Source organism: Babylonia areolata, chromosome 15 (assembly GCF_041734735.1).
Source record: "Babylonia areolata isolate BAREFJ2019XMU chromosome 15, ASM4173473v1, whole genome shotgun sequence".
In the NCBI taxonomy this organism is placed as follows: domain Eukaryota; kingdom Metazoa; phylum Mollusca; class Gastropoda; order Neogastropoda; family Buccinidae; genus Babylonia; species Babylonia areolata.
The window spans coordinates 1,102,388-1,125,147 of record NC_134890.1 but is presented as its reverse complement, the minus strand read 5'-3'; the positions used below and the strand labels follow the sequence as shown (position 1 = coordinate 1,125,147).

Genomic DNA, 22,760 nt, shown 5'->3' with positions numbered 1-22,760 from the left:
CATGGCTCTTGTTTCCTGTCAGTGTCATGGCTCTTGTTTCCTGTCAGTGTCATGGCTCTGGTTTCCTCTGTCGTTGTCATGGCTCTGGTTTCCTGTCAGTGTCATGGCTCTTGTGTCCTGTGTCAGTGCCATGGCTCTTGTTTCCTGTGTCAGTGTCATGGCTTTCCTTTCCTGTGTCAGTGTCATGGCTCTCCATTCCTCTGTCAGTGTCATGGCTCTTGTTTCCTGTCAGTGTCATGGCTCTCCTTTCCTGTGTCAGTGTCACGGCTCTTGTTTCCTGTCAGTGTCATGACTCTCCATTCCTGTGTCAGTGTCATGGCTCTTGTTTCATGTCAGTGTCATGGCTCTTGTTCCTGTGTCTCAGTGTCCACAAGCACACAAAAGTTTTCAAAAGCGTCATCTAGGTTATCATTAGTCGAGTTATCGTATCTACGCTCAACGCTAAAAACCTTCTGGAAGTGTTCAAACCACTCTTTGCTAGAAATGGAGCCATGTAACTTTTTGCTGACACCCGTGGTTTAATAGTTCCCCAGAATTTCTTGGGGTCATTTCTGTTTTTCACCAGTGTTCCCAGAACGCGGTTTTTTGTGTGTGTGTTGTTATTTTTTTTTATCTTCCAGTTTCTTTATTTTAATACACCTTTTGTATTCTCTACGTTTGTCTATATATATCTGAGTGTTTCTGTTTCTTTTTTGTCATTAGAGAGAGAGAGAGAGAGTATGAATAATGTTCAGCTCTTGAAAGGAAGTGTGTGGATGGTGGATGGTGGAGAGAGAGAGAGAGTATGAATAATGTTCAGCTCTTGAAAGGAAGTGTGTGGATGGTGGAGAGAGAGAGAGAGAGAGTATGAATAATGTTCAGCTCTTGAAAGGAAGTGTGTGGATGGTGGATGGTGGAGAGAGAGAGAGAGAGAGAGAGAGTATGAATAATGTTCAGCTCTTGAAAGGAAGTGTGTGGATGGTGGATGGTGGAGAGAGAGAGAGAGAGAGAGAGAGAGAGTATGAATAATGTTCAGCTCTTGAAAGGAAGTGTGTGGATGGTGGATGGTGGAGAGAGAGAGAGAGAGTATGAATAATGTTCAGCTCTTGAAAGTGTGTGCATGGTGGATGGTGGAGAGAGAGAGAGAGAGTATGAATAATGTTCAGCTCTTGAAAGGAAGTGTGTGGATGGTGGATGGTGGAGAGAGAGAGAGAGAGAGAGAGAGAGAGAGAGAGAGAGTATGAATAATGTTCAGCTCTTGAAAGGAAGTGTGTGGATGGTGGATGGTGGAGAGAGAGAGAGAGAGTATGAATAATGTTCAGCTCTTGAAAGGAAGTGTGTGCATGGTGGATGGTGGAGAGAGAGAGAGAGGGGGGGGGACAAAGACAGAGACAGACAGATAGACAGATAGACAGACAGACAGACAGACAGACGTGATTCAATGACCGTGCCCCTCATTTTACAGAGGCGGTGTCGTGCATCAACTGCGAGCTTCAGTACGGCTACAAAGAGTGTGTGAAGGACACAGGCAGCATGGAATGGCTTTGCCAGTTAGTCCACACTTTGTCTGTCTGTCTGTCTCTCTGTCTCTCTCTCTCTCTCTCTCTCTCTCTCTCTCTCTCTGCCTCTCTCTCTGTCTCTCTTTCTGGCTTTGCCAGTTAGTCCACACTTCGTCTGTCTGTCTGTCTGTCTCTCTCTCTCTCTCTCTCTCTCTGCCTCTCTCTCTGTCTCTCTTTCTGGCTTTGCCAGTTAGTCCACACTTTGTCTGTCTGTCTGTCTCTCTCTCTCTCTCTCTGCCTCTCTCTCTGTCTCTGTCTCTCTTTCTGTCTCTCTCTCTCTCTGTCTCTCTCTGTCTCTCTCTCTCTCTGTGTTTCTGTCTCTGTCTCTGTTTTTCTCTGTCTCTGTCTCTCTCTCTCTGTGTCTCTGTGTGTCTCTCTCTCTGTCTCTCTCTCTCCCTCTCTCTCTCTGTCTCTCTGTCTCCGTCTCTCTCTCTCTGTCTCTGTCTCTCTCTCTCTGCCTGTCTGTGTCTCTCTCTGTGTCTGTCTCTCTCTGTGCCTCTGTCTCTCTCTCTGTCTCTGTCTCTCTCTCTCTCTCTCTCTCTCTATGAATGCGTTCGTTTTATTACTTTTTACGACGTTAATGATGATGATGGTGATCATTCTTCGTTGTAGTAGCAGTAGATGTAGCAGTGTTAACAAAATTATTATTTTTGTGTCGTTATCTTTAATGTTGTTATTGTTATTGTTGTCACAAGGACAGATTGGAAGACTGGGCGATGCCTAAAATCTTTATCCTTGAGTAATAAAGTTTTTGAATCTTGAATCTTGAATCTCTCTCTCCACCATCCACCATGCACACACTACCTTTCAAGAGCAGAACATTATTCATACTCTCTCTCTCTCTCTCTCTCTCTCTCTCTCTGTCTCTGTCTCTTTCTCTCTGCACACACACACACACACACACACACACACACACACACACACAGTAGTATAAGAGATGGGGGTTCTATATACAACTTTTTTGGGCGTATTAGCTTGTGTTAAGGCCCTCAAGCATAAAAAAAATTTAGCCAAAACCTGTGTATGTTGGAGTAATATGACCCTCAAGCATAAAAAAAAATATATAGTTAAAACAAGTTATATGTGTATGGAGAGCCAAATCACAAGATAAAAAAAAAAAAAATGGTTGGATATGTGTATGGGGAGCGAAACGGTCACCCCGTTCCCCGTGTGTGTGTGCTGGCAAGCGACCGCACGGCGTGTGTAGTGGGAACGGGAGAGTGGTCCCGCGCACAGCCTGCCTCCGCGTATCTTCCCACCCGCGCGCGAAGATTGTGATCACCCTATTAGAGAAAAGATTATATTGTATATATAGAAAAAATAATGCCTTTTCCACATAACATTTGTGAGTACCCCCAAGTTAAAACAAATAGAGTATGCGGTCGAGCTTGCATGGGGCTCTATTGTAAAGATCATATTAAATGTCATAGAAAAGGAATGTCACTTCCAGTACTTTGTATAAAATGCAACCTTTATGTACGTACGAAGTATGTTATTTGTTGTAAATGTAACTAGAGCGGAAAAAAAGTTAGGGTGAATTGATTTTCGGCGAGTTCCACTGCACAAAGTCTGGACCACAGCCAATTTTTTTTTTTTCCACCAATATTGGAACATAGCCAATTTCTTCCACGAGCGTCGACCAATTTTTTTTTTCTGGCACGATGCCAACAAATTTCCATTTGAACAAAAGGATTTCTATTGTATATAGACGAAAATGGTTTGGGCGAAAACATATATGGAAGAAATGTACAGTGCAACCTACAAGAACATGGGCATTCGATGTGCCAAAAATGTAGCAATCCATCTATTGCTAGAAAATACCTACGAGAACAATCTCGTGCCAGATATTTCCAATGTGGACTATCTAGCAAACAACAAAGGTAGAACAACTCTACAACCTCTAGAAGGTCTTCCAACTTTTGTAGACGATTTGTATGTATATGGCTATTTGCGACAAAAAGAGTGTATGTATGTCGGTGGAAAATTGCTGTGTGGCAACGACGGATCCGCAAAAAGAATTGTATCTAGAATTTCGACTGCAATATGTGGACTTGTGGAAAAACAAAGTATACAAACTGCCATATCGCAGACAATATCTATGCAGGCAGACTCCAAATCTAGCACAATACGCAGTACAGTACAAAGAATAGAAAAAGACACGAATGCAAAAGCAAGAAAACGTTGGGAGACTATATATGCAAACGAAAAGCCATATGGTATATTTGTTGCAAAAATTGATGTGTCCGAAATTGCAATACAAGACCTACACAAAATATTGCCAATGCTAGAAGAACAGCTGCTAGGACATGGGTATGGTATATATTCTATAGACTATACAAGAGATTTTTCTGGTACACTCGATAGACAAACACTAGTAGACTATCTTGTAGAAGAACTAGACTATAGAGGACAAGGCGACTTTGCAAGTGCTATTGCTTGCGATGCACCAACAATACTAGACAATACAGATAGTGTTGGCAAACATGTATGTACATGGATATCCAAACACAATGGCTATACAATGCGAACAAAACTATACAACAAAATAGTATCCAATTTCGAGGCAGGAGAAGTACGAGAACAATTTGGTGGACATCTAGCAGACTATGTAGACTGTCCAAACGAGCATCTTCGAAAAACATTCTTGCATCCAGATGTACAAAAGAGAGGCTGCACTAGAATAGAAGTATCTTTGTATGCTTGTAGCAATCGTACTCCAGAAAAAGGAGACGAACTAGTGGAAAACGTATTGGAGATAGTTTCGCCACAAGATAGACAACTGTTTGTAGAACAACCAGCAACCCAACAATGGCAGAATATTGCAAGCGTTCTAGATCGTTGTTTTGTTCTTGGCGATAGACCAAATTCCACAATATATGTATGTTGGTATGCACATACTAGAACAAAGAGAATATCTGGCATTCGTGTATCTCCAACAGCTGCAACAGTGGAAGACGACAAAAAATGGAATATCGCTGTAGAATGGGCTATATGCGATTTTGGATTTCGCAATTGTCCTATCTTCCACATCGATATTCTAGCTGCAGACAACGATGGTATACAATACACCAAACTACGTTGCTACACAAAAAATGCGAAAACAATACTAGCAGCATGTAGGAGACCAGTACAAATACACAAAGATGCACCAAGTCCATATATTCTTCTTCCACCAACAAATATAGTAGAATGGGAATGGCGTACACACAAATGTAGTACTATTGGAAAAGAGAAATCTGCATACAGTGTTGTGGAAGTTCCACACAGCAGAGAGTTCTCCACTCTATCCACCCGAAATCGAGAAAAAAGACTACAAGACATAGAAGAGTGTATGGCAGTAGAAAATTGGAAAAAAGATGCATGGAACTATCTAGAACAAAAGCAAATAGAATACCAACAGAATATAGAACATAGAAAACAAGAGCTGGAACAAATACAAGAGTATATACTAGAAAACGAGAGACTCCTTGCTATTTCGAATAGTGTTCGAGAAGTTGTAGAAACAATCCTTTCCAAACAAGAAACCAAGAAAGTGGCAAATATAGCAGACAAAGATAGAATATGGTCCATACTCGGCTATAGGTTGCAAAAAGACAAGACAAATAGAGAATACTATAGAATAGTACTTGGAGCAAAAGATACAGAAGACGTTGTTGCTGTATGGTCGACCAATGGACTACAAAAGTTGTTGTCTGCTGCAGAAAAGTATGTGGAAAAGAAAAAAGACAAATTCGAAAGAGAGCTGTGTTGGTTTCCAAGAGAGGCATGGGAAATAGGATTTTCTAGACCTATCCAATACAACAGCAAACTAGAAAAAAGTAGAAATGGACTAGATATTCGTATACAACCAGCCAAAGAGTTCTACAAAGACAAAGAGACTATACGTTGGAATCCTATAGACGTTGTAGTAGCACCCGACCTTGTAGAACTTCCATCTCTACAAGAAATAGCACTAGAGAAAGAATACGACAAACTAGAAATAGATACAAAACGAGAACTACAGGAAACAGTTGCACCAAATTCGAAGCAACAAATACGAACACTAGACATGCCACCTGGTACCTACATTTGCAAAAAATATGCAACTACAATGTACAGAGGAAACAACCGAACTGTACTATTTCTAGTCCCCAAAGGAGACGACGGAGAACCTACTACAGACGAAGAACATCCAGTATATGGACATTTCCTAGAGAAAGAAATAGAACGCATTGGTGGAACACTATACAAAACAAAAAGTCCACTACTGTGCTATATTGGAGTAGAAAAAACAACTCCACAACGCAAAAAAGATAGAATAGTATCTATTGTGGCAACAACCTGCGAAGATTGTACAGACTAGCATATTCTTCCACCTGGCAGACAAACATAGTATTTCCCACAATATGCAACTGCATATCGTTTCTTGTTGTATTTTCCAAGAATGTGTGGTGCTGGATCTACATGCTCTGCAGCATATTGTTCTATTTCTCCATCGTTTTCTGTGGAGAAACACATTTTTTGTGCACTATTGTTGTAGCGCTGTTCTTCTTTTGCAAATTCTTCGAAGTCGAAGTGTGGAAAGTGTGGTGGATCGAATAGGATAGGCATTTTCTATATATATACAATATATACAATATATACAAATAGAAAAATATCCCAATACAAAACATACTACACCCACGAATTGCAGACAAATAGTACAATAGATTCTATGCTCTCCTATTCCATTTCGAAATAGTTTCTAGACGTTGTTGGAATTTCTCCAGGTGTCTTCTTTGCAGGATGGACAAATTGTCGATCTTCTTCGGGTATGTAGCTGCAACAATCGTACAATACACGCTTCTTTGTAGCTTTCCATGTTTTGTACAACAACTGGAGAAGAAGGAAATAGAGACCAAATCGACCCTAGGTAGTACAAGTCTACCACTTTGTACAGAGTGGAAAAAAATACTAGAAATAGAACCAGGACAATATATTTGTAGAAAGTATGCTGTAGGCGAATATCGCAAAAAAGAGAAGTATATCTTGTACATTGTTCCAACAGACAACAATGGTATTCCATCTACAAACATAGAAATGCCAGTACACGGCTATTTTCTCGAAAAAGAGATAGAACGGTATGGTGGCAGAGAAATGCTGGAAACAACCAATGTTGTGTAGAGTAGGAGGAGAGAAGACAAATCCACAAAAAAAAGAAAGATAGACTATTCTATATAGTAGCATCTATCGAAGAAAACTAGAATATACGACCACACTGGTAGCAGAGATATGGTTCGCCACAATAGGCAACAGCGAGAAGTTTCTCTTTTTTCTTTCTAGGACATTCTCCCAATATACGAGGAACAGGATCTGTATGTGTCTTTGCTAGTTCTACTACCTTTCTATCCATATCGGCTGGAGAGAATTGTATACTGTCTGTATACTCTTTTTTTGCTTTCGAAAACTCTTCGAAGTCGAATCTTGGAGAACAAGGTGGATCGAATACTATTGGCATTGTCCTATATATACAATATATACAATATACAAATAGAAAAATATACAAAACATACTACATCCACGAATTGCACACAAATAGACTCTATGCTATCCTATTCCATTTCGAAAGGGTTTCTAGACTTTGTTGGGATTGTTTCTTTGGCAATATCTCCAGATGTCTTCTTTGGGAGATGGACAAATTGTCGATCTTCTTCGGGTATGTTCCAAACACCATTTTTCTTTGTAGCTTTCCATGTTTTGTACAATATAGAACCAACTGCAAGTGCAATTGGTAGAATATAGCATGCAGTGTTGTATACACAAACGCTATTTTGTATCTGTTCCAACAAAGATTTGGACTCTTCTGCTACGTCTTCTCGTATTTGTTCTACAATGTTGTCCTCTTCCTCTACATCCAACAAAGATAGTATTTCTATGGACATATCTTTGCTTTCTTGTAGTAGAATATTGTTTTGTTCTATGCCAGTATCTATATTTTGCAACAGTTTGTACAAATCGTCTATGCTTTTCTTTTCTGCATTGTCCTGCACTACAGGCAGAACACTGTCTGTATCCTTGTTTGTATTTTCCGGTACTACAGGCAAAACATTTTTGTTCTTTGCCTCTCGCCATATTTTGTACAATCTATTTGTACCAATACCAAATTTCTTTTTGGCATCCTCTGCAGACATTCTGCCATGCAGAGATTCTATTTCTTCTATTTCTTCGTGCGACAAATCTTTCTTCCGTGGCATATTCCTATATTTTCCTACCCACATTTGTCCAAAAGACTAGGAAATACCAGGATTCCTGGAAAAACTAGGAAAATGCTATGCAATTGCAATACATCCTAGGAAAGTGCGAAGCATTTGTATAGCATTGTATAGCATTTGTATAGAATTTGTATAGCATTTGTATAGCATTGCATAGCACTTTCCTAGGATGTATTGCAATTGCATAGCATTTTCCTAGTTTTTGCAGCTGTTGGAGATACACGAATGCCAGATATTCTCTTTGTTCTAGTATGTGCATACCAACATACATATATTGTGGAATTTGGTCTATCGCCAAGAACAAAACAACGATCTAGAACGCTTGCAATATTCTGCCATTGTTGGGTTGCTGGTTGTTCTACAAACAGTTGTCTATCTTGTGGCGAAACTATCTCCAATACGTTTTCCACTAGTTCGTCTCCTTTTTCTGGAGTACGATTGCTACAAGCATACAAAGATACTTCTATTCTAGTGCAGCCTCTCTTTTGTACATCTGGATGCAAGAATGTTTTTCGAAGATGCTCGTTTGGACAGTCTACATAGTCTGCTAGATGTCCACCAAATTGTTCTCGTACTTCTCCTGCCTCGAAATTGGATACTATTTTGTTGTATAGTTTTGTTCGCATTGTATAGCCATTGTGTTTGGATATCCATGTACATACATGTTTGCCAACACTATCTGTATTGTCTAGTATTGTTGGTGCATCGCAAGCAATAGCACTTGCAAAGTCGCCTTGTCCTCTATAGTCTAGTTCTTCTACAAGATAGTCTACTAGTGTTTGTCTATCGAGTGTACCAGAAAAATCTCTTGTATAGTCTATAGAATATATACCATACCCATGTCCTAGCAGCTGTTCTTCTAGCATTGGCAATATTTTGTGTAGGTCTTGTATTGCAATTTCGGACACATCAATTTTTGCAACAAATATACCATATGGCTTTTCGTTTGCATATATAGTCTCCCAACGTTTTCTTGCTTTTGCATTCGTGTCTTTTTCTATTCTTTGTACTGTACTGCGTATTGTGCTAGATTTGGAGTCTGCCTGCATAGATATTGTCTGCGATATGGCAGTTTGTATACTTTGTTTTTCCACAAGTCCACATATTGCAGTCGAAATTTTAGATACAATTCTTTTTGCGGATCCGTCGTTGCCACACAGCAATTTTCCACCGACATACATACACTCTTTTTGTCGCAAATAGCCATATACATACAAATCGTCTACAAAAGTTGGAAGACCTTCTAGAGGTTGTAGAGTTGTTCTACCTTTGTTGTTTGCTAGATAGTCCACATTGGAAATATCTGGCACGAGATTGTTCTCGTAGGTATTTTCTAGCAATAGATGGATTGCTACATTTTTGGCACATCGAATGCCCATGTTCTTGTAGGTTGCACTGTACATTTCTTCCATATATGTTTTCGCCCAAACCATTTTCGTCTATATACAATAGAAATCCTTTTGTTCAAATGGAAATTTGTTGGCATCAAGCCAGAAAAAAAAAATTGGTCGACGCTCGTGGAAGAAATTGGCTATGTTCCAATATTGGTGAAAAAAAAAAAATTGGCTGTGGTCCAGACTTTGTGCAGTGGAACTCGCCGAAAATCAATTCACCCTAACTTTTTTTCCGCTCTAGTTAGGAATCTCTTTTCTTGAAGCGAGATCACGGTAATATTTTTCAGAATATCGTTGCACCATTTTTCTCTCTATATATACTATTATATTTTTTTCTCTAATAGGATTTTTTTTTACAAGTTGATCAATCTCTGAATCCAATGATTACTCCACCAAAGGGTGGAATATACCCTCTTGAATAAGTTTCAAAAGGGTCAATTTCATCATCGTCATCATCATCATCAGAAATATAACCCTCAGAGTCGCTTGAATGTTCTCCACAATCGGGTATAGGATCAATCTTTTTCTCCATGGGAGGAGGCTTCTCTTTTTTATGCTTACATTTACAACAAATAACATACTTCGTACGTACATAAAGGTTGCATTTTATACAAAGTACTGGAAGTGACATTCCTTTTCTATGACATTTAATATGATCTTTACAATAGAGCCCCATGCAAGCTCGACCGCATACTCTATTTGTTTTAACTTGGGGGTACTCACAAATGTTATGTGGAAAAGGCATTATTTTTTCTATATATACAATATAATCTTTTCTCTAATAGGGTGATCACAATCTTCGCGCGCGGGTGGGAAGATACGCGGAGGCAGGCTGTGCGCGGGACCACTCTCCCGTTCCCACTACACACGCCGTGCGGTCGCTTGCCAGCACACACACACGGGGAACGGGGTGACCGTTTCGCTCCCCATACACATATCCAACCATTTTTTTTTTTTTTATCTTGTGATTTGGCTCTCCATACACATATAACTTGTTTTAACTATATATTTTTTTTTATGCTTGAGGGTCATATTACTCCAACATACACAGGTTTTGGCTAAATTTTTTTTATGCTTGAGGGCCTTAACACAAGCTAATACGCCCAAAAAAGTTGTATATAGAACCCCCATCTCTTATACTACTCACACACACACACACACACACACACACACACACACACACACACACACACACAAAGAGAGAGAGAGAGAGAATGAATAATGATCTGCTCTTGAAAGGTAGTGTGTGGGTGATGGTTGTGGATGGTGGTGGTGGTGGTGGTGGTGGTGTGATGTGGGTGATGATGGTAGCGGGGTGTGATGTGGGCTATGGGGGTGGGTGGATAAGTGGGTGGTGATGGGGTATGATGTGGGTGAGGCAGGGTGGGGGTGGGGGGGGGCAGAGGCATGGCAGGGAGGGGTGAGGCATTTATATTCTCAAAAACCATTGTACGCACGTACAATCGTAAACAGCGAACAACGCCACTGTAGTGTGGTCATTGACACACACAAAATATATGTGATGAAGTGCACCGTAAGTGGCTACTAGTTTCTTTCAGGACTGCATTGAGACACTTGACTGTCATTGGTCTGAACAACGAGAAATACAGTAATGTCACTTTTCATTGGTTAGTACAAGACGCTGACTGTCATTGGTCTGAACAACGAGAAATACAGTAATGTCACTTTTCATTGGTTAGTACAAGACACTGACTGTCATTGGTCTGAACAACGAGAAATACGGTAATGTCACTTTTCATTGGTTAGTACAAGACACTGACTGTCATTGGTCTGAACAACCAGAAATACGTTATGTCACTTTTCATTGGTTAGTACAAGACACTGACTGTCATTGGTCTGAACAACCAGAAAAATACGTAATGTCACTTTTCATTGGTTAGTACAAGACACTGACTGTCATTGGTCTGAACAACGAGAAATACGTTATGTCACTTTTCATTGGTTAGTACAAGACACTGACTGTCATTGGTCTGAACAACGAGAAATACGGTAATGTCACTTTTCATTGGTTAGTACAAGACACTGACTGTCATTGGTCTGAACAACGAGAAATATGTAATGTCATTTTTCATTGGTTAGTACAAGACGCTGACTGTCATTGGTCTGAACAATGAGAAATACGTTATGTCACTTTTCATTGGTTAGTACAAGACACTGACTGTCATTGGTCTGAACAACGAGAAATACGGTAATGTCACTTTTCATTGGTCAGTACAAGACACTGACTGTCATTGGTCTGAACAACGAGAAATACGCAATGTCACTTTTCATTGGTTAGTACAAGACACTGACTGTCATTGGTCTGAACAACGAGAAATACGTTATGTCACTTTTCATTGGTTAGTACAAGACACTGACTGTCATTGGTCTGAACAACGAGAAATACGGTAATGTCACTTTTCATTGGTTAGTACAAGACACTGACTCTCATTGGTCTGAACAACGAGAAATACAGTAATGTCACTTTTCATTGGTTAGTACAAGACACTGACTGTCATTGGTCTGAACAACGAGAAATACGGTAATGTCACTTTTCATTGGTTAGTACAAGACACTGACTGTCATTGGTCTGAACAACGAGAAATACGGTAATGTCACTTTTCATTGGTTAGTACAAGACACTGACTGTCATTGGTCTGAACAACGAGAAATACGTAATGTCACTTTTCATTGGTTAGTACAAGACACTGACTGTCATTGGTCTGAACAACGAGAAAAATACGTAATGTCACTTTTCATTGGTTAGTACAAGACACTGACTGTCATTGGTCTGAACAACGAGAAATACGTTATGTCACTTTTCATTGGTTAGTACAAGACACTGACTGTCATTGGTCTGAACAACGAGAAATACAGTAATGTCACTTTTCATTGGTTAGTACAAGACACTGACTGTCATTGGTCTGAACAACGAGAAATACGTAATGTCACTTTTCATTGGTTAGTACAAGACGCTGACTTGTCCTTGGATGGACGAATTGTGATGTAACTCAAGCTGTCACTGATGCAAATGAAAATGTGACACGCGTTTTGATTGGTCTGTTCACAGGACGAAGAGCGCACGTGAGTAGTAGCTTCCGTTTTTGCTGTTTCTGTGATGTTAGTTTTACTGTGGTGTAATACAGTTTTACTATACTACATTAAAGTTTTACTATGGAACAATACTTTTACTGTGGTACAATATAGTTTCACTATGGAACAGTAGTTTTACTGTGGTGTTATACAGTTTTACTGTACTACAATAAAGTTTTACTATGAAACAATACTTTTACTGTGGTACAATATAGTTTCACTATGGAACAGTAGTTTTACTGTGGTGTAATGCAGTTTTACTATAGTACAATATAGTTTCACTATGGAACAATAGTTTTACTGTGGTGTAATACAGTTTTACTATAGTACAATAAAGTTTTACTATGGAACAAAGGATGACGTAACGATAACATTCCTCTCTTCTTCTTCCTTTTTTTCTTTCTTTCTTTCTTAAATCTGTTTCACACACCCACCCACCCCCCTCCTTCCTCTCTCACTCCATCCCCCCCTCTCTCTATCTCTGTCTCGCCCCCTCTCTCTCTCTTCTCTCTGGCTCACCCCTCATCTCTCTGTCTCCCCCCGCCCCACTCTCTCTCTCTCTCTCTCTCTCTCTGTGCCCCCCCCCCTCTCTCTGTCTCCACCCACTCTCTCTTTCTCTCTCTCTGTTCCCCCCTCTCTCTGTCCCCCACACACTCTCTCTCTCTCTGTCTCCCCCCACTCTCTCTCTGTCTCTCTGTCTCCCCCACCCCACTCTCTCTCTCTCTCTCTCTGTCTCTCCCCCCCCTATTTCTCTGTCTCTCTGTCTCCCCCCCCCTCTCTCTCTCTGTCCCCATCTCTCTCTGTTCCCCCCTCTCTATCTCTGTCTCCCCCCCCACTCTCTCTCTCTCTGTCTCCCCCCTCTCTCTCTGTCCCCCCCTCTCTCTCTCTGTCCCCCCTCTCTCTCTCTCTCTCTGTCCCCCCTCTCTCTCTGTCACCCACTTTCTCTCTCTCTCTCTCTGTCCCCCTCTCTCTCTCTCTGTCTCACTCCTCTCTCTGTCTCTCTCTCTGTCTCTGTCTCACCCCCTCCCTCTCTCTCTCTGTCACACAGACTACCTGTCTTTTGGCAAGAACCAAGGGGACAGTACTCTGAAGAGGAACAAGCAGAGGTTGACCGAGAAGATCACAGTCTTGGCTGGTATCCCTGTGAACGGTGCACTGAAGAAAAAACTCTTTGTGAGTGCTAGCCTGCACAGTCTCTGTGTGTGTGTGTGTGTGTGTGTGTGTGTGCGTGCGTGTGTGTGTGTGTGTGTGTATGTGTGCTGTGGTAATGTTTGCTAGGGTTCATGAAGACGTTGATGATTCCACACTACAGTAACTTAGGTCCGTTAACTCTTGTGTTAAAAATGAATAAAGGTAGGAGATTTACGCCCCTTGGATTGTATGCACTCGAAAGTTTCGAGCAAGATCAAAAGGAAGACGTGTTTATTTCAGAAAACCCCGTTTGCGTCACATGAAAGTGTTACTTATTTCATGTAACTAATACAAACATGAATAACATCTGGCAGTGTGTTCATAATAATTTCAAAATGGCCACGTTGACTGTTTGGTGAAGACATATCATTTGTTGTTGTGCTCATAATATTTCACAATGGCCAGATTGACTGGTTAGGACATAATTGTTTGTGGAGGAAAAGAGAAGAAGAAGGAGGAGGAGGAGGAGGAAAGTAATATTCAAAAGATACAGCATTGTACAATGTATACATGCTACAAGTGATTGGGCATTTATCCGAAACGCAAAAAGGACAAATTCACTGATTTTTTTTTTTTTTTAAACCTCGTACGAAACAAATAACTGAAGACATCGCATGGCTGTGTCACAGCTGAGCATGAACGGACTGATCAGCTTCGGGAAGAACTACAAGAGCTTCAGCCCCACGCCACTACCTGTGACCAACTACCAGCTCCTGTGTGCATACTGGGCGGACCTGCAGCTGCCCTCTGGGGACAACAGGTCCTCTGTGTGGTATCAGGTACACGTCACTGCCGGTCCTCTCTGTGTGTCTGTCTGTGTGTGTGTGTCTGTGTGTGTTCCTTCTGTCTGTCTGTCTGTCTTCCTCTCTGTTTTCTCTATCTCTCTACTGAATACAATAATACTTGACCGTCTCTGATACAGAAATTGTTTGCACGTTGTTAAAATGTGTGCAGTCAACACTCGCATATACACACGCGCTCGCTCGCGCGCGCACGCACACACACACACACACACACACACACACACACACACACACACACACACACACAGGACACAACACAGCACACACAACACAACATAACACAACACACACACACACACACACACACACACACACACACACACACACACACACACACACACACAACATAACACAACACACACACACACACACACACACACACACACACACACACACACTGTTGTGCAATTAGCAGAACGTTATTAACCCTTTGTGACTGTTGTGGTGCAGTTCTACAGGTAACCGTGCACAACCTTGTTAACCCTGAGTGACTGTTGTGCAATTAGCAGAACGTTATTAACCCTTTGTGACTGTTGCTGTGCAGTTCTACAGGTAACCGTGCACAACCTTGTTAACCCTGAGTGACTGTTGTGCAATTAGCAGAACGTTATTAACCCTTTGTGACTGTTGCTGTGCAGTTCTACAGGTAACCGTGCACAACCTTGTTAACCCTGAGTGACTGTTGTGCAATTAGCAGAACGTTATTAACCCTTTGTGACTGTTGCTGTGCAGTTCTACAGGTAACCGTGCACAACCTTGTTAACCCTGAGTGACTGTTGTGCAGTTAGCAGAACGTTATTAACCCTTTGTGACTGTTGCTGTGCAGTTCTACAGGTAACCGTGCACAACCTTGTTAACCCTGAGTGACTGTTGTGCAATTAGCAGAACGTTATTAACCCTTTGTGACTGTTGCTGTGCAGTTCTACAGGTAACCGTGCACAACCTTGTTAACCCTGAGTGACTGTTGTGCAATTAGCAGAACGTTATTAACCCTTTGTGACTGTTGCTGTGCAGTTCTACAGGTAACCGTGCACAACCTTGTTAACCCTGAGTGACTGTTGTGCAATTAGCAGAACGTTATTAACCCTTTGTGACTGTTGCTGTGCAGTTCTACAGGTAACCGTGCACAACCTTGTTAACCCTGAGTGACTGTTGTGCAATTAGCAGAACGTTATTAACCCTTTGTGACTGTTGCTGTGCAGTTCTACAGGTAACCGTGCACAACCTTGTTAACCCTGAGTGACTGTTGTGCAATTAGCAGAACGTTATTAACCCTTTGTGACTGTTGCTGTGCAGTTCTACAGGTAACCGTGCACAACCTTGTCAACCCTGAGTGACTGTTGTGCAATTAGCAGAACGTTATTAACCCTTTGTGACTGTTGCTGTGCAGTTCTACAGGTAACCGTGCACAACCTTGTTAACCCTCTGTGACTGTTGTGCAATTAGCAGAACGTTATTAACCCTTTGTGACTGTTGCTGTGCAGTTCTACAGGTAACCGTGCACAACGTTGTTAACCCTGAGTGACTGTTGTGCAATTAGCAGAACGTTATTAACCCTTTGTGACTGTTGCTGTGCAGTTCTACAGGTAACCGTGCACAACGTTGTTAACCCTCTGTGACTGTTGTGCAATTAGCAGAACGTTATTAACCCTTTGTGACTGTTGTGGTGCAGTTCTACAGGTAACCGTGCACAACCTTGTTAACCCTGAGTGACTGTTGTGCAATTAGCAGAACGTTATTAACCCTTTGTGACTGTTGCTGTGCAGTTCTACAGGTAACCGTGCACAACCGTGTCAACCCTGAGTGACTGTTGTGCAATTAGCAGAACGTTATTAACCCTTTGTGACTGTTGTGGTGCAGTTCTACAGGTAACCGTGCACAACCTTGTTAACCCTGAGTGACTGTTGTGCAATTAGCAGAACGTTATTAACCCTTTGTGACTGTTGCTGTGCAGTTCTACAGGTAACCGTGCACAACCTTGTCAACCCTGAGTGACTGTTGTGCAATTAGCAGAACGTTATTAACCCTTTGTGACTGTTGCTGTGCAGTTCTACAGGTAACCGTGCACAACCTTGTTAACCCTGAGTGACTGTTGTGCAATTAGCAGAACGTTATTAACCCTTTGTGACTGTTGCTGTGCAGTTCTACAGGTAACCGTGCACAACCTTGTTAACCCTGAGTGACTGTTGTGCAATTAGCAGAACGTTATTAACCCTTTGTGACTGTTGCTGTGCAGTTCTACAGGTAACCGTGCACAACCTTGTTAACCCTGAGTGACTGTTGTGCAATTAGCAGAACGTTATTAACCCTTTGTGACTGTTGTGGTGCAGTTCTACAGGTAACCGTGCACAACCTTGTTAACCCTGAGTGACTGTTGTGCAATTAGCAGAACGTTATTAACCCTTTGTGACTGTTGCTGTGCAGTTCTACAGGTAACCGTGCACAACCTTGTCAACCCTGAGTGACTGTTGTGCAATTAGCAGAACGTTATTAACCCTTTGTGACTGTTGCTGTGCAGTTCTACAGGTAACCGTGCACAACCTTGTTAACCCTGAGTGACTGTTGTGCAATTAGCAGAACGTTATTAACCCTTTGTGACTGTTGCTGTGCAGTTCTACAGGTAACCGTGCACAACCTTGTTAACCCTGAGTGACTGTTGTGCAATTAGCAGAACGTTATTAACCCTTTGTGACTGTTGTGGTGCAGTTCTACAGGTAACCGTGTCAACCCTGAGTGACTGTTGTGCAATTAGCAGAACGTTATTAACCCTTTGTGACTGTTGTGGTGCAGTTCTACAGGTAACCGTGCACAACCTTGTTAACCCTGAGTGACTGTTGTGCAATTAGCAGAACGTTATTAACCCTTTGTGACTGTTGCTGTGCAGTTCTACAGGTAACCGTGCACAACCTTGTCAACCCTGAGTGACTGTTGTGCAATTAGCAGAACGTTATTAACCCTTTGTGACTGTTGCTGTGCAGTTCTACAGGTAACCGTGCACAACCTTGTTAACCCTGAGTGACTGTTGTGCAATTAGCAGAACGTTATTAACCCTTTGTGACTGTTGCTGTGCAGTTCTACAGGTAACCGTGCACAACGTTGTTAACCCTGAGTGACTGTTGTGCAATTAGCAGAACGTTATTAACCCTTTGTGACTGTTGCTGTGCAGTTCTACAGGTAACCGTGCACAACCTTGTTAACCCTGAGTGACTGTTGTGCAATTAGCAGAACGTTATTAACCCTTTGTGACTGTTGCTGTGCAGTTCTACAGGTAACCGTGCACAACCTTGTTAACCCTCTGTGACTGTTGTGCAATTAGCAGAACGTTATTAACCCTTTGTGACTGTTGCTGTGCAGTTCTACAGGTAACCGTGCACAACCTTGTTAACCCTGAGTGACTGTTGTGCAATTAGCAGAACGTTATTAACCCTTTGTGACTGTTGCTGTGCAGTTCTACAGGTAACCGTGCACAACCTTGTTAACCCTGAGTGACTCTTGCCGTTGCAGGTGTACACCAAGGAAGCGAACATGACGGACAAAGTGCAGAGCATGCTGAGCCAAGGCGGCAGCAAGGTGGAGACGTTCCTCAACATCAGCACCTACCAGCCGGTCTTCATGCTCGTGGCCACCTTTGAGGACGTGCCTCCTGACGGCGCCCATGTTAACACCACTGAGGTCAGGGGGTGGTCACCTCACGAGGGTGATCATGTGACCTGGATACTGATAAAACGCTTGACGGGCGCAATAGCCCAGTGGTTCAAGTTTTGGACTGTCAATCTGAGGGTCCCGGGTTCGAATCTCGGTAACGGCGCCTGGATGGGTAAAGGGTGGAGATTTTTCCCGATCTCCCAGGTCAACGTATGTGCAGACCTGCTAGTACCTGAACTTCTTCCGTGTGTACACGCAAGCAGAAGATCAAATGCGCACGTTGAAGATCCTGTAATCCATGTCAGCGTTTGGTGGGTTATGGAAACAAGAACATACCCAGCATGCACACCCCCGAAAACGAAGTATGGCTGCCTACATGGTGGGGTAAAAACGGTCATACACGTAATAGCCCACCCGTGTACATACGAGTGAACGTGGGAGTTGCAGCCCACGAACGAAGAAGAAGATATAGCGCCTATCCTCGGTCAGAGACCAAGCTCTAAGCACTTTACAAACACGGGGTCATTTGCACAACAGGCTGCCTACCTGGGTAGAGCCGACTGACGGCTGCCACTGGGCGCTCATCATTCGTTTCCTGTGTCATTCGATCAGGTTTGAATCACGCACACATATGCTCATAGAGGCGTGTTACATTTTACGTGTATCACCATTTTCTTTAAATTCCCCGCCATGTAGGCAGCCATACTCCGTTTTCGGGGGTGTGCATGCTGGATACGTTCTTGTTTCCATAACCAACCGAACTCTGATAATTATGGATTACAGAATCTATAGCGTGCGTGTTCGATCTTCTGCGTGCGTAAACACGAAGGGGGTTCAGGCACCAGCAGGTCTGCACATGGGAGATCCGAAAGACCTCCACCCTTTACCCACCACGCGCCGTCACTGAGATTCGAACCTGGTACCCTCAGTTATTCCAACGCTCTAGCCAAATGGTTATATACAATACAATACAACACGATACGTTACACTACAATACACTACAATACAATACAATACAATACCACTGACGTAAGGTCTGTATCATCAATGGTTTCTCCATTGCAGTAGGAAGGCATTTACAGCTGAGTCTTTTGTGAAGGACTATGACTCTCAAACTAGGAGGCAAGATTGCACTGGCTCTTAGTGCTGCAGCCTTGGGGGGCTAGTTGGCCTTTAGGAACCATCCCAACGCCCACTGCCCTACATAGTTTTCTTTAGTTCTTTACTTTACCTTGCCTTGCCATGTTGTGTTTCCATCAATCAACGCCATAGGAAAATTCCACTCTAATATACATGTGTATGTGTGCATGGAATTGATATAGCCTGACTGAATTGCCCAGGAAACGAATGATGAGCGCCTAATGGCAGCTGTTATTCGGTTTTATCGTGGTTGGCAGCCTGTTGTGCTCAAAGCTCCGTAGAGTATAGTCTCTGATCGAAGATAAGCTGTATATATCACCACTACTACTACTACTACTACTGCTGCTGCTGCTGCTGCTACTAACAATAGTTGCAGTAAACAATACTACTACCACTACTACTACGACGAATGATAATATTGATAATAACAACAACAACAGTAGTAGCAATTAACAACAGCACTACTACTGCTATTATCAGCACTACTAAGAGTAATGCTAATGATGATGGTGATGATAACAACAATACTTATACTACTAGAACTATTAATGATAAAAACAACTGGATTACTACTACTACTGCTGCTGCTGCTGCTATTACTACTACTACTACTGCTACTACTATTACTGGTAATAATTAACTCACTCAGTACGGCCAGTCCTCTCTTCTCCTCTACACAGACCCCTCGGATGTGCAGTGGGTGTCTGAATGACCCAACCTTTAGCTTCCGTCGTCAGAATTGTGGTATTCTTTGTCAATATTCACGTCTTCAGTATAAGAGCCTTCAGCTTGCAATATTTTGATGATGGTAATTGGGGTGAAACGCTGTTAACGTCGTCTCTTTCGCCGTTCGTATGGAGAGAGTTAATAACAGCAATACGACTGCGACTACTACTACTTCTACTTCTACTACTACGAATGATAATAATAATGATGATAATAATGGTGATATTGATAACAACCATATTTATATTTCTAGAACGACCACTAATAATAACAACAAGAATACTGGTACTGCTGTTGCTACTATAATTATACTATGAATAATAACAGATATTAAAAGCAGCAATACTACTACTAGTACTGCTACTACTACTAATGATAATAATAATGATAATCATCATCATCATCATCATCAAAAACAGCAATTCTATTACTACTACGACTACTACTAGTATTGATAATGATAAAAGTAATGATGATAACACACCCGGTCTGCTTGTACAGAGGGCGGTGATCAGTGATGATGATGATGATGATGATGATGATGATGATGATGACGATGATACTTGTACTACCACGCAGATGGCCAACTTCCAAATGGCAGTGATCAGTGATGACGATGATGATGATGACGATGACGATGACGATACTTGTACTTCCACACAGAGGGCCAACTTTCAAATGGCGGTGATCAGTGATGACGATGATGATGACGGTGATGATGATGATGATGACGATGACGATACTTGTTCTACCACACAGAAGGCCAACTTCCAAATGGCAGTGATCAGTGATGACGATGATGATGGCGGTGATGATGATGACGATGATGATGATGACGATGACGATACTTGTACTTCCACACAGAGGGCCAACTTCCAAATGGCAGTGATCAGTGATGACGATGATGATGACGGTGATGATGATGACGATGACGATACTTGTACTTCCACACAGAGGGCCAGCTTCCAAATGGCAGTGATCATCGTTGATGATGACGATGACGATACTTGTATTACCACACAGAGGGCCAACTTTCAAATGGCAGTGATCAGTGATGACGATGATAATGATGATGATGATGACAATGACGATACTTGTATTACCACACAGAGGGCCAACTTTCAAATGACGGTGATCAGTGATGATAATGATGATGACGATGATGACGATGACGATACTTGTACTTCAACACAGAGGGCCAACTTTCAAATGGCGGTGATCAGTGATGATAATGATGATGACGACAATAGTTGTATTACCACACAGAGGGCCAACTTTCAAATGGCGGTCATCAGTGATGATGATGATGACAATGACGATACTTGTATTACCACACAGACAGCCAACATTCAAATGACGGTGATCAGTGATGATAATGATGATGACGATGATGATGATGACGATACTTGTACTTCAACACAGAGGGCCAACTTTCAAATGGCGGTGATCAGTGATGATAATGATGATGACGATGATGATGATGATGACGATACTTGTACTTCCACACAGAGGGCCAACTTTCAAATGGCGGTGATCAGTGATGATAATGATGATGACGATGATGATGATGATGACGATACTTGTACTTCCACACAGAGGGCCAACTTTCAAATGGCGGTCATCAATGATGATGATGATGATGACGATGACGATATTTGTATTACCACACAGAGGGCCAACTTTCAAATGGCGGTCATCAGTGATGATGATGATGATGACGATGACGATATTTGTATTACCACACAGAGGGCCAACTTTCAAATGGCGGTCATCAGTGACGGCTTCACGACCTACGGCCTGGTGAAGTACGCGGAGGGCGGGATGACGTGGGATGGGACCCTGGGCCGCAATGTCACCATTGGTTACCACTCCACCAACATCGACATTGACGTCACCTCGCCGGACCAAGTCATCGGAAACACGAGTGCGTCACGATGTCTGGATCATAAGTTGAACATGATCATAGATACCAGTTATCATGACAACCAGGATCACAATAATGATCATGTTATCATTATCATTATTACCATTAGTATTCGTGATAATAATAATAATAATAATAATAATAGAAGAAGAACTACAACAACAATGCCAACAACAGCGACGATGACGACAACAGTGTTGGTAGGAAGAAGAAGAAGAAGGATGATGAAAGAAAGAAGGGAAGAAGGAAGGGAAGAAAGAAGGGAAGAAAGAAAGAAGGGAAGAAAGAAAGAAAGAAGGAAGGAAGGGAAGAAAGAAGGGAAGAAAGAAAGAAAGAAGGGAAGAAAGAAAGAAAGAAGGGAAGAAGGAAAGAAAGGAAGGAAGAAAGAAAGAAAGAAAGAAGGGAAGAAGGAAAGAAAGAAAGAAAGAAAGAAGGGAAGAAGGGAAGAAAGAAAGGAAGGAAGAAGGAAAGAAAGAAAGGAAGAAAGAAGGGAAGAAGGGAAGAAAGAAAGGAAGGAAGAAAGGAAGAAGGAAAGAAAGAAAGGAAGGAAGAAGGAAAGAAAGAAAGGAAGGAAGAAAGAAGGGAAGAAGGAAAGAAAGGAAGGAAGAAAGAAAGAAAGAAAGAAGGGAAGAAGGAAAGAAAGAAGGGAAGAAAGAAAGAAAGAAGGGAAGAAGGAAAGAAAGAAGGGAAGAAAGAAAGAAAGAAAGGAAGGAAGAAAGAAAGAAAGAAAGAAGGGAAGAAGGGAAGAAAGAACAAAGAAGGGAAGAAAGAAAGAAAGAGGGGAAGAAAGAAAGAAAGAGGGGAAGAAAGAGGGGAAGAAAGAAAGAAAGAAAGAAGGAAAGAAAGAAAGAAAGAAGGGAAGAAAGAAAGAAAGAAGGAAAGAAAGAAAGACAGAAAGAAGGGAAGAAAAAAAGACAGAAAGAAGGAAAGAAAGACAGAAAGAAGGAAAGAAAGAAAGAAGGGAAGAAAGAAAGAAAGAGAGAAGTGAAGAAAGAAAGAAGAAGAAAGAAAGAAAGAAAGAAGGACTTGTAATGCTGAACCCCACCACCTCCTGAAGATGCTCTTTGTTTTGTTGC

At 41.9% G+C, this 22,760-nt stretch overlaps 1 protein-coding gene across 2 annotated transcripts in view; it reads left to right on the top strand.

The window, feature by feature from the left end:
• The window catches only part of LOC143290354 (uncharacterized), a 153,974-nt gene that overhangs the window by 36,845 nt on the left and 94,369 nt on the right, over nt 1-22,760 (top strand). For both annotated transcript variants that reach the window (XM_076599716.1, XM_076599717.1), the window contains 6 exons: nt 1,445-1,529; nt 12,233-12,246; nt 13,304-13,428; nt 14,076-14,225; nt 17,754-17,921; nt 21,507-21,684. In XM_076599716.1, the coding sequence (XP_076455831.1) occupies nt 1,445-1,529; nt 12,233-12,246; nt 13,304-13,428; nt 14,076-14,225; nt 17,754-17,921; nt 21,507-21,684 (720 nt within the window). The remainder of the gene's footprint in view (nt 1-1,444; nt 1,530-12,232; nt 12,247-13,303; nt 13,429-14,075; nt 14,226-17,753; nt 17,922-21,506; nt 21,685-22,760) is intronic.